This window comes from Betta splendens, chromosome 16 (genome assembly GCF_900634795.4).
Source record: "Betta splendens chromosome 16, fBetSpl5.4, whole genome shotgun sequence".
NCBI lineage: Eukaryota > Metazoa > Chordata > Actinopteri > Anabantiformes > Osphronemidae > Betta > Betta splendens.
Genome location: NC_040896.2, coordinates 4,991,487 through 5,010,159, shown reverse-complemented (window position 1 = coordinate 5,010,159; position 18,673 = coordinate 4,991,487). Strand labels below are relative to the sequence as shown.

At 44.8% G+C, this 18,673-nt stretch overlaps 1 protein-coding gene across 8 annotated transcripts in view; it reads left to right on the top strand.

Moving 5' to 3' along the window:
- Positions 1–9,819: 9,819 nt before the first annotated feature.
- hace1 (HECT domain and ankyrin repeat containing E3 ubiquitin protein ligase 1) overlaps positions 9,820–18,673 on the top strand; it is a 60,901-nt gene continuing 52,047 nt past the window's right edge. For 2 of the 8 annotated variants that reach the window (XM_029129175.3, XM_029129172.3), the window contains exons 1-4: positions 9,830–10,070; positions 10,592–10,660; positions 11,764–11,818; positions 12,001–12,090. In XM_029129175.3, coding sequence (XP_028985008.1) covers positions 9,983–10,070; positions 10,592–10,660; positions 11,764–11,818; positions 12,001–12,090 — 302 coding nt within the window. In that variant the 5' untranslated portion in view covers positions 9,830–9,982. Of the gene's footprint in view, positions 10,071–10,591; positions 10,661–10,762; positions 10,788–11,763; positions 11,819–12,000; positions 12,091–18,673 lie in introns of those variants that run through there. The other 6 variants (XM_029129176.3, XM_029129173.3, XM_055503044.1 and 3 more) reach the window with 5 other exon arrangements.

Here is an 18,673-nt window from a genome sequence, read left to right as displayed (position 1 = left end):
GTTAGTGACTGACTACTGCTACTGTACGTACTACTGACCCCCTTTGTAGGCAGACTTTTCCCCTCTCTCGTTGGTTTTTTTCTCACGGACAATACTACTCGGTTGCCTGTACCTGTTGTCTTTTGCAGTTTGTGTTATGTATCCACCTAGAGATGCCTTCGACTTTGCAGGCTTTAGGCGTTGTCAGCGTCACTCTATACGGACCTCCTATTGAGATGAGGTCCAGTTCTTGCGTTTTATAACTCTGATGTACACAAAGTCATCAACCTGCAGCTGTCCCTCCTGTGGACAAGGCACATCTTAAAAAGCATTTTCAGAAAAACATTTCTTGTCATGTTTTAACACTTTTGACATATGGAAGGCATTGGAAGGGTTGTATAAATAAATAAATAAATAAATATTGCATAGTTTGAACAAATATTGCACATAGGAGATTATCACATAAACCAGATCTGTGTGGTCCATTATCACTATACGTAAATTCTTTCCGGTATCCCAAATCGAGATAATATGTCTCGTACTGGTAATTTTGCTACAGTAGTGCATCATTTGTGGTCGTTGGGAACACTTCTACCAATTTGGAAAAAAGGGTTAATAAATGTCAAACACTACTTTTTACCTTGATACCTAGTTAATTCACAAAAATACATATGTAAATATTGAAATGGATATTCTGCATAAGGGAATGTTCTTCTCGTTTGTTGAATATTTCCTTGAGCGTTATCTCTCTTGTCAAACATAGTAACTTGGACGTGCGTTAACTGTTTCTCCTTTAAGAGTCCCTATATCTTTTACACTTTTTGTCAGGGCTCGACGTGAGCAGTCAAGAGGGAGGGACCCAAACGCACAGCTCCAGGGACAGGATTTAGCAGGAGTCGACAGGCAATTGTCAAAAAAACAGAGGTCACAATATCCAGCAGAGGTACAGGCAAGGACAAGGCAAAAACACAGTCAGAACAGGCACAAGTCAAAACCAGGGACTTACTTGGATATGGGTGTAGGCTGACAAACTGGGTACTTGACAACGACTATCTGGCAAACAGAACAGGTGAGTGCTGGAGCTTAAATGTTGGAAACTAATTACTGAAAAAAACAGCTGACAGGGCATGTGACCAGGAACGTAAAGCAGGCAAAAGGCACGACAGAACAGAAACTGGAAACACTACCAAAATAAAACAGGAAATGAACATGGCAAACCAGAAAACCACACAAGAACAGTCCAGGTTCATGACAGAATCATCCCCCAAAGGGCGTATCCCAAACGCCCCCCCAAAAAAAAAACAACCGAGCAGGGTGGGTGGAGGCTGGACTGGTGGAGGTCAAAACTCAAAACGAACTCGCGCAGAACATCAACAGGGCCGGCGAAGGGCGGACTGGAGGAGGTCACCGAAGCGGGAGCGGCCCCTCCAGGATCGGCTGATGGCTGACCAACCCCCTCCTCAGGGCCGACAGGAACTGAGACGGTGGCTGCTACAGGATCGGCCTGAGACGACCTCTTCTGGGCCGACAGGGGCTGAGACGGCCCTTCCGGGCCGACAGGGGCTGAGACGGCCTCTTCTGGGCCGACAGGGGCTGAGACGGCCTCTTCTGGGCCGACAGGGGCTGAGACGGCCTCTTCTAGGCCAACAGGGGCTGAGACGACCTCTTCTGGGCCGACAGGGGCTGAGACGACCTCTGCTACAGGGCCAACAGGGCTGCGTGCAAGCGGCAATAGGAACGTGAGGTTGAGCTGACGGACGCATCTTGTAATTCCAGCCGTGTATTAGTTTTGCTTCATGTTTGACCTCAACTTGCCTACTCCTTGTCTGTGCTGTCGCTGGAAGTATTGCTAACCCGTGTACCGACCTTTGCCTGTCTGACAACGCCATTAATAAATCCAATTCAGATCACGTCCTGTCTGCGCTGTGCATTTGAGTCCTTTCCCGTGTGATCATGACACAACCAGTCACATTGTTCATAGAGATCATCGACCGTGCCAAGCTTCTACAAGAACTAGTTTCCTGTGGACACAACTGTCTCAGCAGACCAACTTCTCAATTTTTATCTCAATCTGACACGCAACACAAAAGGTCTCTGAGACTTCCTTAGATTAATGATAGTTTGTCTGATATAAGCAGCGACAGAGTGGAAACCTGACGGTGTTAAGTGTCATTGTTTGTCGGTCTCCAAGTGAATTTTAACTATTTTACCTCGTGACCTCGTCACGGAACTTTCCCAGTCTTCTTTTATCTTGTGAGTCACTCTCTGGTTCAGGATCCCGTCGCCTCGCCTCGTCAGACCACCAGCTGATATCTGACCTGGGAAGGAATTAACCTGCCAGGATTTTCTGCAGGTTCCAAACCTGGCTGTGCACAGACTTCGCCGACGTCACCTACTCGATGTCCCGGCAAAGCGTGGATCTTGGGATCCCGGACAAGCCCCCAATTATGTTAGGGAAATTGTTAGTTCCCTTTGTAAATCTTAAATAAAGCAGACACAATCAGTTGAGACCTTCTTCAGGATTTTACTTGCAAGGAGTGAGCAGTTTACAGCAAAGGCAACTGTTATGGGAAAAATTGTTTCTTCCTTATTTCTATGCAGTTATTATATGATTTATGACTTATGTTCTGTTTTGTCTTACTGTATGCATTTGACATTTCACCTAGATTGTTCAATGGTTGTCTCTGCCTGATAGACTCTCAACTCTAGCTCCCAAACCCAAGGTCGGGGAGTTGTGTCTCTGTCTGTTGAGACTTGGCGCTCCTTTCTCACAGATAGTTGGCCGTCAGTGATGCAGGTGTGAGAACGCCTGCAGTGATACACATTAAACACAAGTGACTCCCTATGATTACCTGACACTAGCAGGTCCACAGTTCCTGTGTGCTGGGTAATTTGATGGAGAACCTGATTGTCCAGTGCCTGAACAGTAACAGGGTCCTCAAGCATATGAAGGTCCAATCCTAACCCCTGTGCAAACCCTATGTCCATAAAGTTTCCCTGCAACCCAGAGTCAATGAAAGCCAATACCGGCCGCACAGCTCCGGGCACCACTACCGTCGCTTCAAGGACAGGCTGGTTCAGAGAGAGAACGGTGGCCCTTCTGCTCGACTGCATCTCTCCTTCCGCCGCCGAGCCCTGAGGTTTAACGGACAGTTCATTACGCGATGGTCCTTCTGGCCGCAATAGAGACAGAGCCCCTCACGCCAACGTCGCTGTCTCTCCTCTTGGCTGATACGTTGCTGCCCCAGTTCCATGGGTTCAACAAAACTCTGGGTTGGGGCAAGCTCCGGGACTGGCCCCGTCCGCTGAAACCCTGAAGCTGCTGCTAGAGTACGAGGTCCCTCCGGAGTCCCGCTGTGCGCAACGCGCTGAGGTGACCCTGAAACCTGGCCTTCCCTGGGTCCAAAACCCCACCGCGGGGAAGAGGGTCTCTGGCCGAGTCCTGAAGCCAGCTCCATTAACTCGCGGAGTCTAGAGGGGAGCTTCTGGCCAACCAGTGCGTCCTTGATGTGCTCAGAGAGTCCTTCATAAAACTTATCGCACTGGACACCTTCCGCATAATTCAATCTGGCAGCCAGAGTACGAAACTCCAGGATGTAATCGGAAACCGCCCTGGAGCCTTGGGACAAGCGGAACCATCTAGCTGCTACTATCCGGCGTAAAGCAGCCGGGTTAAACATTAACACAAGCTCCTCCGAAAACTTCTCAAATGTGGAGCAACAGTCAGCCTGACTCTTGAACTCTGCCATGCCCCACACAAAAGCATCCCCTCCCATACAAGACAAACAAAAAGAAACTTTATCCCTTTGTGTTAAGAACCTAGTTGGCTCAGTTTCAAATATGAGACTGATGTGGTTTAAGAAGCCGTCAAGGCGATCAGCTTCACCAAAAAAACTCTCCGGAGCCGCTAACCTCACGGACGCATGGGTGGAAGCTAAACGGTGAGCTTCTTGAGCTAACGTGTTAACAGCAAGCAGAGACCTTGACGTTTCATCAAGCTGCTGCATGGCTCGCCCAAGGGTAGCTCCTTGTGTACGAACAGCCGAAACTAAATTACCCTGCTCTGCTGGGTCCTTAGTGGCTGGTGTGTTCTGTTACAACGCTGTGCAGAACTGGTACCCAATTGCAGAAAAGCAGGCAGACTAATGAATATATCCACAGTCTTTAATAAAACAAGGGCGCGTAACAAAAAACGGCTTGCAATGGCAAGGTACTTAACAAATTGTACTTAACAAAAAGAGTGTGCCAAGGCACGGAAAGAACCAAGCAGTTGGAAATACACTAGTACCGGTTCCTCTTAAACTAGTAGTCTATGAACAACAACAAAAAAAACAAAAAGCACATGAAGCATGGCAGCAGGTTCAAAAAGGCAACTTACAAACGTACAGGACAACATACTTGCTCCTCATAGACACAAATGCAGCGATAAGGCTTCCGCTCATGGAGTAACACACCAGCGACTGGAGCGCGCCTCCGTCGTGGATTAAATACCAGACCCCTGATTACCCACATAAGGAACACCTGCTACACATTAGCACCTCCCAGCAATGGGTGGTGACACCAGGTGTCACATATTCAGCTGTTGACTGTTTTGTACCGGTCTGCATTACCCACACCTGCATCTCATCTGCCATTAGCTTGCTCTGTATTTAAGGTCCACCTCTCACACCTGTTACCCGCCAGATTGTTGCGTGTGATCACCACTTTCCAGCGTCTCGTTGCCTTGTATTGCCGTGTATCGTGTCTCCCGTTTTGATCTATGATTCCGAGCCTGCCTAGTCCCTGTCTGCCTTGTCTGCCTTGATTATCTACCGCTGCATGTTACCGACCTTGCCTGCCTGACCACGATCTGAAGCCCGATGATTTGGTACTGTACTCCATCTCTTGTGTATGACTTTGCCTGTCCCTGACGCCGTCTCTGCCTGATCCTGTTTAACCTCCGTTTGATCTCCCGTGTATGACTCTGCCTGGATTGGATTCTGCATTCTGGAATAAACTGTCGTCTTAACATCATAAACACTGTGTTGTGCTGTGCTTGTGGGTCCGTCATCTACACCGCCCTGACAGAACAATCTGGCCAGAAATGGACCCAGCCAGCATCGAGAGTCTCCACGCTGCGCTCTCCGCCCAGGAGCAACGACTCAGCGAGCAGGAGGAAAAGACAAACTCCACGCTCCAGAAGCTGGCGGAGTGCGCACTCCGTCAGGAGAACGCGGTGGCAGGACTCGTGGAGGCGGTGGGCCGCCTCGCGCCAGGAAATCCCGATGACACCGCGCCGATCCAGGTTTCAGCAACCGCAGCAGCAATTGCGCCCGCGGCGACTCCCCCGATTCTCCCTCCGGCACCAGACGCTCGCCTCGGAGCACCTACCCGTTTCTCCGGTGAGTCCGGCGACTGTCGGGAATTTCTCACACAATGTGAGATTCACTATGAACTGCACGCTCCCACTTTTCCCACCGAGAGAGCCAAGGTGGCGTACGCGGTTTCGCACCTGACCGGGGAAGCGGAGGCGTGGGCAACTGCGGAATGGCAGAACGGTTCATCCTGCATGTCGTCTTTTAGAGCCTTCTGAGCGGCTTTGAAGCAGATCTTCCAGGAGATCACGCCTGGAAGGGAAGCGGCGCAGAGGCTCGTGAATATTCGACAAGGAGGGAGGACCACGGCCAAGTACGCGATCGAGTTTAGGACCCTGGCAGCGGAGGCCGGGTGGAACGCGACCGCCTTGGGCGATGTGTTCATCCGCGGCCTCTCGCGGTGTGTGAAGGACTGTTTGGTGGCGCGGGATCTGCCGAGTGACCTGAACGCTTAATAGCGCTGGCTATCCAGATTGACCGACGACTGGAGAGCAGCGAACGAGAGCACCGCGGAGAGGGAGGATCAAGGGAATCGCACCGCGGCAAGGCGGAAATCTCCACCAGAGGTCAGTGTTTCGCCGATGGAGCCCCCACCTCGCAGAGCTCAGGTACGCCGCCGCCACCAGAGAAACCCATGCAGCTGGGACGCTGCGCGTCTCACCGAGTCAGAGAAGCGACGACGACGCTCCCAGGGGTTGTGTTTGTATTGTGGACAGAACGGACATTTCGCCAGCAAATGTCCGCTAAAAGACCTGGCTCATCACGAGCACGGAGGATCGTGGTGAGCCGAATCATGTTTGGAAGTGCCTCCGCCCGTTCACTGCCTACAGTCACGCGCTTGTCTAGCACTCATTCTCTCCAGCAGGCTGTTCTCATCGACTCAGGGGCCGATGCCAGCTTGATGGACGCCAGGCTGGTGGAGAGAATGGGTGTCGCCATCTCTCCCCTCGCGGCTCCGGTGGAAACCACGGCACTGGACGGTCGCAAACTATGGAGGGTGACCCACCACACAGAGGCCGTCACCATGGAGTTTGCAGACGGTCACACGGAACGCATCCATTTCTTGGTGGTGGAGGCATGCTACCATCCGGTGGTGTTGGGCCACACGTGACTGCGCAGGCACAACCCCAGGCTGGACTGGAGAAGCGGTGAGGTAAGCGAGTGGGACATGGACTGCAGGAGTACTTGTTTTCAGCCCTTGGTGAAGGCGGAGGAACCCCCGACCGGGACTGGTCAGGAAAGAGTGGACCTGACAGGAGTGCCGGCCTGCTACCATGATCTCGCCGCCGTCTTCAGTAAGTCCAAGGCCATGTCCCTGCCACCACACGGAACCCACGATTGTGCCATAAATCTACGACCCGGTTCCACCCCCCCCAAGGGGAGACTGTTCCAGCTGGCCCCAGCCGAAAGACAGGCGATGAGGGAGTATCTGGACTCAGCGTTGGCTACAGGCATCATCCGGCCATCATCCTCCCCAGCGGGTGCGGGGTTTTTCTTCGTGGGTAAAAAGGATGGCACCCTTCGACCGTGCATTGATTATCGGGGACTCAACGACATCACCATTCGGGACTCGTACCCTCTTCCCCTTCTCCACTCCGCGTTTGAGCTGCTGTCGGGAGCTAAGTGGTTCACAAAGCTGGATCTACGGAACGCTTACCACTTGGTTCGCATCCGAGAAGGGGACGAGTGGAAGACGGCATTCAACACCCCTAACGGCCACTATGAGTACCTGGTGATGCCGTTCGGCCTCACCAACGCTCCCGCCGTCTTCCAGTCTTTTGTCAATGAAGTGTTAGGCCCAATGATTAATAGATTTGCGTTTGTTTACCTAGATGACATCCTGATCTTCTCCAGTACGGAGGAAGAACACAAGAAGCTTCTAGAACACCGACTCTTTGTGAAGGCCGAAAAATGTGAGTTTCACGTCGGCACCGTGTCGTTTTTAGGGTTCATTGTGTCCCAGGGCCGGATCCAAACGGACCCGGCAAAAACCAAGGCGGTAGAAGATTGGCCGACGCCCCAGTGTCGGAAGGATGTGCAACGCTTCCTGGGGTTTGCCAACTTCTACCGTCGCTTCATCAGACGGTTCAGCAGCATCGTAGCTCCCCTGCACAGACTCACCTCTCCTAAGGCTCCGTTTCAGTGGTCAGATGAGGCAGAATCGGCATTCCAGCACCTCAAGCGGAGTTTCACCACCGCAACCGTGCTCCGCATGCCAGACCCAGAGTGCCAGTTCGTGGTGGAGGTCGACGCCTCGGATTCGGGGGTAGGAGCGGTGCTCTCACAGCGCGACCCAGCCAAAGGTAGGCTGCACCCCTGTGCACCCCCATTTATGTCTCGCAAACTATCTTCGGCTGAACGCAACTACGATATCGGGAACCGGGAGCTGCTAGCCGTTAAGACCGCATTGGAGGAATGGAGGCACTGGCTAGAGGGGACAGCACAGCCATTCTTGGTCTACACTGACCACAAGAACCTGCATGTGGGTCCGTCATCTACACCGCCCTGACAGAGCTACAAGAAGTTTAAGTTAAGGCTTTGGTCTAATCATTCACGTTTAGTGTGTAAGCAATAGGCAAAAGCTGTAAAACAAAAAAAGTCATACAATCAATAAAAAAATGCATCAAAGCATTTCTTCATCTGGCTCCAATTCTTTGCAAAACGGCATTTTTTACACAGACTATAAGAAAGACAACAAATGGCAACAGGCTACAATGACAATCAGTGTTGAACTGATTCTGTCAGGCTTAGGCAGAGATCGGACCCACATGCACAGTGCGAACACACTGAGTAGGTGGTAAAGTCTAGGTTTAATCCAAAAATCGTGGTACAGGCAATCCAGGTCATACACAGTATATCTCATACGACAGTACAAAAGGAGCAAGCTGAATCAGGTTCAAGGACAGGCACCGAGAAACCGAGTTCGGCACCGGTTTGACACGGCTACGTGAAAAAAAAAACGGAAGTACTTTCATAATAAAACAGGAAATAAAACCCAGAACCTGACAGATTCACAGACAAGTTCTGTGTTTTGTATTTTCCTGTCTTACTTGTTTGCAAGTTGTGTTGTTTTGTATTTTGCTGTCTTACCTGTTTGCAAGTTGTGTTGTTTGAGGGCAAAATTAGTTTTTGTTGCATGTTTCAAACTTAAGAGGAAACATAATGTGTAATACTGACAATGTTGCAACTTTATAGGTCTGTGTGTTAAATGTTTGGAAAATGTGGAGTTTGATTTAACAGCTGCATCACAGCATTAAGAAAAACTGTAATAATAATAATAATAATATTCTTATAGACTGCACTATAGTTCGGATTTATTCATCTGTGTATTTTGTCCTTTGTAGATTCAAAACCAACCACACGAAGGTGCGTTTTGTATATGTGCGTTTCAAACGGCATTTATGTTTATATATACGTTATTATTGTTCCTCCTTTCAGTCGAGCAGCACCGTTACCGTAAACATAGTAGCAATCGCGCACTTAAGCTTTAGTTACTTACACTATAGTGGCGACTGATATGACCACAGAAATGTGACCGACAGTCACATGTCAGTCCCATGTATTTAGAAAATAATGTATATGTAGAACAGTTTCACTTAACTTACTCCGTTTTCTGCTCTCTCTGCTTCTCTGCTCTGCCAGTCTACACAGTTAGCTCAAGCTGCCTTGTTTAAATGGACTAACAAGAACAGTTCCGGTATTTTATTTGCGCTTGGCTGCTTACTTGAGAGATGGCGAAATCGAAGCATTGTGAGACACTGAGCAACTTTGACACAGCTGGACTGAAATCGACACATGCTCGACACCATGTGACACAGTCAGAACAACGACATCTGCTGGTTATGTGTGAGAACTGCATCAGATTAGACTGACCATCAAAACCCTCGCTGATATGTGGTTGTTCAGGATCACGGTCCATGTTTTTTTTTTTTTGTCAAATAACAGTCATTTAATCAAATGTGTGTAATTGTGTTTCTTTGTGGATAATAATATATAAGTAGCCTTGTGGCAAATATGTTTAATAGTCCGATGTTATTATTGGTGCTTCTGCAACTCTGTTTATTTCTACATTGTCATTTAGTTAAATCAAAGACTTTTTTTTTTCCACAGAACATGAATCACCTTCTTATCACCTTTCTAGCTTTGGAGAAGAGCCGTTAGCACGGCACGAATGTCTGACTAATAAAGATATTTTTATTGGAATTGCGACTTGTCAAAATATAGTCGTAGTGCTTTAATTACGTTTTGAACTTGTCATAAATACATTTTCACAATACAGACATCTGTAATGTGAAACTTGTCTATCTTATAGATCATATATCATCTTATAGATCATCTCCGGTCTGTTTGCCACGTTTATAAAGCTCTGACATATTAAAACAACCAGTCCGTTCAAACTGCAGATAAGCCGCTCGGCAGTCACGTGACGTATCGACGCCTCTCACTCTTATTAGTCACGTGATTATGAACGCGCTCGAGATTCTGCTTGACGACATTTCCGCATCAAAAGCTCGGTGCTGAGTCGAGTGGGAAGTCTCGAGTTGGACATCTCTAGCTTACTTGAATCTTGCACACATGAATGTCGCACAGGAACAAAACGGTCAGGTTAGGAACAAATAAACCCACGGAAGCGTTGTTCCTATACTATCATGGAACGGGCGATGGAGCAGCTAAACGTACAGCTTAACCGGCTGACCCGTTCCCTTCGCCGGGCTCGGACCGTGGAACTCCCAGAAGGTATTGTTAACGTTAACGTTATATCATGGTAAAATGTATAGCTGAAGCAATGCGAACAACTGCCTTTAGAGGTACGTTACAATAACCTGTCATAGTCCCGGCCTCTGTTATTGTCAGCCATGCCAATAATTTATGTACTATTAGTAAAGTAATTCAAGAATAGCAGTAAGAAGAATAGCTGTAAGGTTCTAAGTTGAAAATTATCTACTGACATGGTGAAAAGGTATCTAAGATATGACGAAATTATCTGAATAACAACTAATTCCTTAAATTTTATGCTTTTATTTTGACAGGAAGCAACGGAAGTAGACTAGGGTAATTACAAGTCAAGTTTAGTTTTATGAAATCATCACATTTACGTTTAGCTACTTAACAACATGTGTTTTGTAATTGAGATTGTTTCAGGATGATTCAAACAGACACAACTCTACAGTTCAAATAAACAATTGTGAATTATTATATATTGTAGCAGACTGTTTAAGGTCTTTATGTGCGAATGTACTTGTGCTCTTTGTGTGTAGAATGGTTTTTGTCCTTTTGTCCTTCGGGGTTTGCCATACTCTGGCAAGGGACATGCGCACTGCGTACAGGTGAGCGCGGGAATCTCTGTCTCTCTCTCTTTCTCTCTCTCTCTCTGTGTGCCGGCTGAAATAAAGTGAAGAAGATTTAAACTGCAACGTGTTGTCTTATCATCTGTGAACTTATAGTTTAGCCCACGTAAGATACTCGGCTACAATATTATACCATAAGATAATTAGAAAAAAATAGAGCGAGAGAACAGCCAGTGAGACCATCCGATTTGAATTCTTCTTCCATTAGCAATCCTTGTGAGAAGTTGAATGTTCAGCCATTCAGACACACAGATGTGTCTTAAAGCAGACCCCAGCGTATACTCTCGGCCCCTGTGGGTCTGTTTAAAACCACTAGATCGACTCTCTCCTTATGTCCAAATGAGGCGTGATTTTATCGAAGTCTACATGTTTACCATACCATTATCTGTGAAAAATGTCTCTTTACGTCATTGTAGAGTAGCCTTACTACGTTCTTGGTAGTTATAATTTTAGCTTCCATTGTGACTGGTTTGCAAATAACTTGCAGGTTTCTAACATCTTTCTGCTGCATACTCATCACCTCATTCCCGTGCTTACCTCATTCAGGCCATGGAAGAAGTTGCCTAGACATATCTATAGATGCATGCCAGGGATGTATGAGAAATGCAAGATGATTTTTCCCCCGCTGCCTGGCTAGGGATAATATACTCTGTGATGTGGACAGGGGTCTCTGGCCTGACCCAGACCAGTTGTGCTGTATAGTACATGAATGAATAAAATGTTCCAATGCATACAATGTGCTTTTTGGGTTCATGGTTTATAGAGGGGGGTGAAAGACTTGTCAGTTTTGGAAAAATTGCTTTACAGTAAATTTTGAGCACCAGTGTGTTAGATTATGTTGTAGTGTTTGTAAGTTGTGAGTGTCCAAGGGCAAAGTTTGGTTCAGTATTGTAACAGATCAGGCTTCTTAGCATTAAGACTGAAAGTAGTGGCAATCTACAGCACACTAAGCTACGTTTCTGTCTCCAATCAGATAATACCATTGCCACCCTCATCATTCTGATTTGTCATGTTTAGAATTTTTTCACTTTAACAAAACATAACTAAAGATAGTTATTATCTTTCTGTTTTTCCCTCTATAGACAATGAAACTGCAGTGTACACGCTAATGCCAATGGTCATGGCTGATCAGCACAAGTAAGTGTTTAGCCGCACTGTACAACATTACTAATGTTTTATGAAACATTGAAACAGTGTCTAAATGCAATGCAATTCCTGTGGCAAGTGTTGTTTTTTATTCAATTTGTGTTACTACTAAAGTAAGTCTGTGGTGTAGTCGAAGACAAACTGATTTACTTACACCATCCTGTCTCTTCAAGGTCAGTCTCTGAGTTGCTGCTCAACTCCAAGTTTGATGTGAACTATGCCTTTGGAAGGGTAAAGAGAAGTCTGTTACACATAGCTGCCAAGTAAGATATTGTTTGCTTTCGTCTTAACCTAATGTAGTCACAAGATTTATTTTGTCATGCACAACTGTTGCGTTTCTGGATCTTTTTGGTGTTTTGATGTTTTGAAGGAAATAAAATTGGCACATTCCTTCAAAACATCTAGAAGTCTAATGGTTTGGTTTCTGGCAGTGAGATGTTGTTATTTGCCAGCAACGGATGAAAAAAACAAACAAATTACAAGAAATGTGCGTTAGACTTGTCATTTGTGTGCTGAAGTAACAAGACAATAATATGCATCTGATAATGGAACAGCTTTCCAGCCAATTGTTCTATAACTTGTTAGCCTCATGAACAAATAATATCACTATCAGCCTTAATTTAGGGTCATGTATGATGGTCATACTGTTGTGGCGTATTGAACCCAAGTGTCCATACAGTACAGTACATTGTTTCACATTACTCATGTTTGTAACATACAGTGGTAGCAGTTAAAAGTGACTAGCGTTTTCACTGCAGTACCGTTGCGTCGCCACGGTGCAGCGGTTGCGTCGCTGACTAAAGATTTTTAAACCTGCAGCCAGCTAAAAAGAAATCAGGACGCTAGTCTTGTTTTAACCACACGTTGATCAGAAGCTTCCAATGCACTACAGCGTAACTGAGGTCCGACTGTTCATTTGTATGAACAGTATGAAGGGCAACAACTTGTTGAGGGCTTAGTTATTTTCTGGTAACTGCAATGTTATAATTGTTCTGTCTACTTTAGAACAGACCTGTGCCACAGCAGCAAAACGTTCTTGTTTTCATTCTCAGCATTCCTCAGCTTTTTCGTGTCTTTAAATAGCAGGCGTCTCTTAAGAATATGTACACACCCACCGCTCTAACATCTGATACGACATATTGGCTTCACATAATTCCATCATTATGGGTCGCGGTTTAATTAATATGATTTGAATGCGCAGTCCATCTGTGACTACAGCCGCTTTAAAGCCGGTTTTAAACTTCCACAACATGTTAATAATGTTTTCTAATAGTCGTAGATTTTACGTAAATAACCGTAATAATCATAGGAATTTGTTTTACAGCAGTTGTCGATTGTAACTTTGACAGGACGCCAGAACTTGGCAGATTTACAGCAACGCATTACGGCAACATGTTTGTTCGTATGCGTTTACTCTGTCTTCAGAACTGCAGTTTGACTTGTTTTGACTGCGCGTGTACGTTTCAACATTTTGATTTCCCATCCATCCATCCAGCCACTGTCACCGGCGTTTTCGTTTCTCTTGCGATGAGCGGCTATTGTGATTTTAATCAAAGCACCGCCTTACAAAACAATAAACCAGGCAAAAATATTTGTTTTTTTACAAAAAGACACAGAATTGGAGTCAAGATGTTTTTTTTGTTTAGAGACAAACCGAAAACAAAAAGTTGTTCTCTCGTTACCTCTGCTTATAGGTTATAATTTGGTGGGAGACATCAAACTCTTAAAAGTTACACAAACACGTGACATGTTTCGGAGTCATGTGTCCAGACAGAGAGTGACCAATACACAAATGAATGGTTGTGCAAATGCAGGCTACGAGAGAAACAGGAGAGTGGCGCACTAGATGTAGCGAAATTTTTTTGACTGTGCGAGTCATTGTAACTGAATGAGTGGCTGAGGTGACTTATTCAAATGCAAACAGATTTGAATAAAAGCACGCCTTACAAATCAATAAACAGAGCAAAAATATTTTTTAAAAAACACACGGAATTGGATTTAAAACAGTTTTTTGTTTAGAGGAAAACGAAAAACAAATAAACTCTGCTTTTAATTTTTAATCAAAATTATCCAAGGATGGGTCGCGGGGCAGCAGTCTTAGCAGAGAGCTCCAGACTGCCGTTCGAATGAAACACGAGATCGAATGATATGTGATGTGTTTTGTACTCGTATGACTTGGATCTGAGTTTGACCTGAGTTCGACCTTTTGTTTGTCTCATGTTTGCTCACAGTCGCAAAGGCTAAGTGTTGCTACCACTCAATCAACAGGGGGGGAAATACTTACTCTGGGACAAAGCTCCATGGGAGATTGGGCAGCATCGAACAGCGTGATCAGCTGCAGGTCTAAGACTCAATGCAGCAAGTAGTTTTTTTTGTTTTGTATTTATCGTAGCTTTCTGGTCTAATTTATTTGTAGCACTTCGACATTCGTTTAAAATATGCAGTGCATTTTAAATTGAAAATACTATTATTATTAAAAATTATTACCTTTATTGTAAACACAGTATTAATTGCACAATTTGGACTGGCGATGATTTGTGCTTCTTTCATAATAATCATGGATAATCAAGGAAGAAACTGCAGTTCATAGATGTTATTCAAGGACGCTTTGATAAATATTCAGTGTGTTTTTCAACTGAACTGTCAGCCAAGGTAAGTGCATTTTCAAATGAATGCGCCTGTCAGCGGGGAAGACATCAACTCTATTCAGTCGCTCTTCAGTCGCTGCTGCTGTCTCCTCCCCAGTTTACACACCTAAAGTGTCCAAACCAATGAATGCGTTTCCAGATTGACTATTGCTGTTTATATATAGCTGTTTGAAGCAGGGAAAAGCGAGTTAGCTGTCCTTGTCGATGCCTTGACAATGTTTTATCGTCTGTAAATGATCTGAACAGTTTTTATAGTTTTACAAGGCGTAATATGACGCTTACGTTTGATCGTTGCTCGTATTCCCTATAAAAGAGAACGAGGACTGAATAGGTATGCTGTTAATTGCTACGATCTTCTGTCAATAAAATCTAAAACGTTTAAACTCTGAGCCCTGATGTTTATGTCTTCTTTGGATTAAGAAACAATGTTGAATGTTCTCAAATAATACAATATTGCCGCCCTCTGCAGCTCCCAGTGTTTTTTTTTTTTTTTTTTTTTTTTTTCCATTGAAAATGTGGGTGTTACGGGTGGCTGACCCCTGGTCTAGATGATCCTTATTCACTTTTTTAAATTGTAGTAGTGTAACCTTAGTATTCCTTTTTTTTTTTCATTTAATGTTTTAGGAAACGAGGCATTTCAGCTATTGTGATTTTATTTGTAATTAACATTAGTTCCTACCTGCCCTTGTTGACAGGGGACAGGAAAAAGGTGACGCGCGTTTGGTAAGAGTGGCGTAAAAAAAAAAAAGTGTGCCGTACTGTCTTGCCGTGTGGTGTATTAAAGAAGAATACCACTTAAAGAAAATTGTAGCCCGTACCAACAGCGAGAAATCAGGGTTACAGTAGCTTGGCTGCCACAAATCGAACACTGCACGCGGGAGGGCGCACTGTTCAGCTTCTTATTTATGTTTTTTTCGGTTTTCTACCCCCACCGTGTTTGGGTTTCAAATCTGTCGCGTCAGTGCCCGGTTTGTACTGTGGGAGGAGTGTGTTACGTCCTCCTGGCCTGTAGGTGGCGATTGACTCCCACTTTTGGTCCTAAAACATCTTAGTTGCTAGCGTCATATAGCCTCTTGTAGAACAACTAAGGATCAGATCTTGGGTGGCCTAGTGGTTAACATGCATGGCTACAAAGTTTTTTTTTTTTGTCCGGGGTTCGAGTCTGAGTGGAAGCAGTTTTTTAATTTTAATTATTGGAAAAACAGCGTCTCATCATCATCATGTGATCACGAGATGATAACGTTGTATTATTTAGTGCATGGATCACCAAGACCATGAACCGCCGGTCGCGTTATAGTATTTAATATAGTTATAAACGTAAGTAAGTTATGGCAAATTATGGCAGTTTAAAACCGAAAATAAGAAGCTGAACGGTGCGCCCTCCCGCGTGCAGCGTACGATTTGTGGCAGACAAGCTACTGTAACCCTGATTTCTAGCTGTTGGTACGGGCTACAATTTTCTTTACGTGGTATGCTTCTTTATCGCACCACACGGCAAGACAGTAAGGCACATGTACACTTTTTTCTTTACGCCGCTCTCACCCAACGCGCGTCACATTTTCCTGTCCCCCGTCAACAAGGACAGGTATGAACTAATGTTGATGACAAATAAAATCACAGTAGCTAAAATGTCACGTTTCCCAAACATAAAATAAAAAAATAAAAAGGAATACTAACTAAGGTTACACTACTACAATTTAAAGTGAATAAGGATGATCTAGACCAGAGGTCTGCCACCGGTAACACCCACGTTTTCAATGGAAAAAAACAAACACTGGGAGCCGCGGAGGGCGGCAATATTATATTATTTGAGAACATTCAACATTTGTTTTTTAATCCAAAGAAGACATAAAAGTCAGGGCTCAGAGATCTAGCCGATGATAAAACATTGTCAAGGCATCGACAAGGACAGCTAACTCGCTTTTCCTTGCTTCAAACAGCTGCTGTAACTGAGAGCAACCCGTGCGGCATCACCCGTCCATCTGTAAACGTATTCATTGGTTCGGACGTTGTTCTGCCCGCTTTCATGTAGACACAAAACTCGTCAAAGCAAAGTGACCCACGTCCCAGTGTCCCTGCTCTGGGACGTGGATGGCCCCGCCCACTTCCATTCAACAGACGGACATGAAAGAGGGAATAACGAAATAAACAGCTGGTTAACTTTGTAGGAACATGGCTGTAGCTCTGCAATGACTTTATTTGGTACAGGTGAAAGGAGTAATAACGAAATAAACAGCTGGTTAACTTCGTAGGAACACCTTGTAGTAGGAACTGGTATATTTAGACAACCCAGTAGTCCTAGTGTTAAGATGTGTGAACTGGGGAGGAGACGGCAGCAGCGACTGAAGAGCGACTGAAGAGCGACTGAATAGAATTGATGTCTTCCCCGCTGACAGGCGCATTCATTTGATAATGCACGTCCTTGGCTGACAGTTCAGTTGAAAACCACACTGAATCTTTATTAAACCGTCCCTGAATAACATCTATGAACTGCAGTTTCTTCCTTGATTATCCATGATTATTGTGAAAGAAGCGCAAATCTTCGCCAATCCAAATTGTGCAATTAATACTGTGTTTACAATAAAGGTAATAAATAATAATAATAATATTTTCATTTTAAAATGCACTGCATATTTTAAACGAATGTCGAAGTGCTACAAATAACTTGGATCAGAAAGCTACGATAAATACATACATTTATTTTTGCAGAGTAAACGTATGTAGAACAAACTACTTGCTGCATTAATGAGTCTTAGACCTGCAGCTGATCACGCCGCCCGATGCTGCCAAGTCTCCCACGGAGCTTTGTCCTGGAGCTGAAGTATTTCTCACCTGCTGATCGACTAGTACCAACACATTAGCATGTCTATGCGCCTCTACGGGGGAGGGATGAGAAGTTTGCCTTTGTGACTGTGAGCAAACACGAGACAAACAAAAGCTTGGTCGAACACAGATTCAAGTCATTTGAGTACGAAACACATCACATATCATTCGATCTCGTGTTTCATTCCAGCGGCAGTCTGGAGTTCTCTGCTAAGACTGCTGCCCCGCGACCCATCCACGGATGAGCTTCGATTAAAAATTAAAAGCAGAGGTTTTTTGTTTTTCTCTAAACGAAAAAAAAAACAGCTTTAAATTCAAGTCCGTGTGTTTTTGTTAAAAAATATTTTTGTTCGGTTTATTGGTTTGTAATGCGGTGCTTTTATTCAGGATAGATGGACGGATGGGAAATCAAAGTTTTGAAACATACACGGGCCAAATAAGTCACTCATTCAGTTACAATGACACGCACAGTCAAAACAAATTCTCGCTACATCTAGTGCGCCACTCCCCCGTTCTTCTCGTAGCCCGCATTTGCACATCCTTACATTTGTGTATTGGTCACTCTCTGTCTGGACACATGACTCCGAAACACGTCATGTGTTTGTGTAAGAGTTTGATGTCTCCACCAAATTATAAGCAGAGGTAACGAGAGAACGACTTTTTGTGTTTTCCGTTTGTCTCTAAACAATAAAAACATATTACCTCCAATTCAGTGTCTTTTTGTAAAAAACAAATATTTTTGCCTGTTTTATTGGTTTGTAAGGCGGTGCTTTGATTTAAAATCCGTTTGCCGCTCATCGAAAGAGAAACGAAAACGCCGGTGAAAGTGGCTGGATGGACGAATGGGAAATTAAGATGTTGAAACGTACACGGGTCGAATAAGTGCTCTCAGCCACTCAGTTACAATGACACGCACAGTCAAAACAAGTCAAACTGCAGTTCTGCAGACACAGAGTAAACACATAGGAACAAACATGTTGCTGTAATGCGTCCCTGTAGATCTGCTGATTTCTGGCGTCCTGTCAAAATTAGGATCGACAACTGCTGTAAAACAAATTCCTATGATTATTATGGTTATTTACGTAAAATCTAGGACAATTGGAAAACATTGATTAACAAGTTGTGGAAGTTTAAAACCTAAATATGCGGCTGTAGTCGCAGATGGACTGCGCTCTACGTCTTTACTTGGCCATGCGCATTTAAATTATATTAATTAAACCGCGACGCATAATCATGGTATTATGTGAAGTCAATATGTTGTATCAGATGTTACAGCGGTGGGTGTGTACATATTATTAAGAGACGCCTTCTATTTAAAGACACGAAAAAGCTGAGGAGAATGAAAACAAGAATGTGTTGCTGCTGAGGCGCTGCC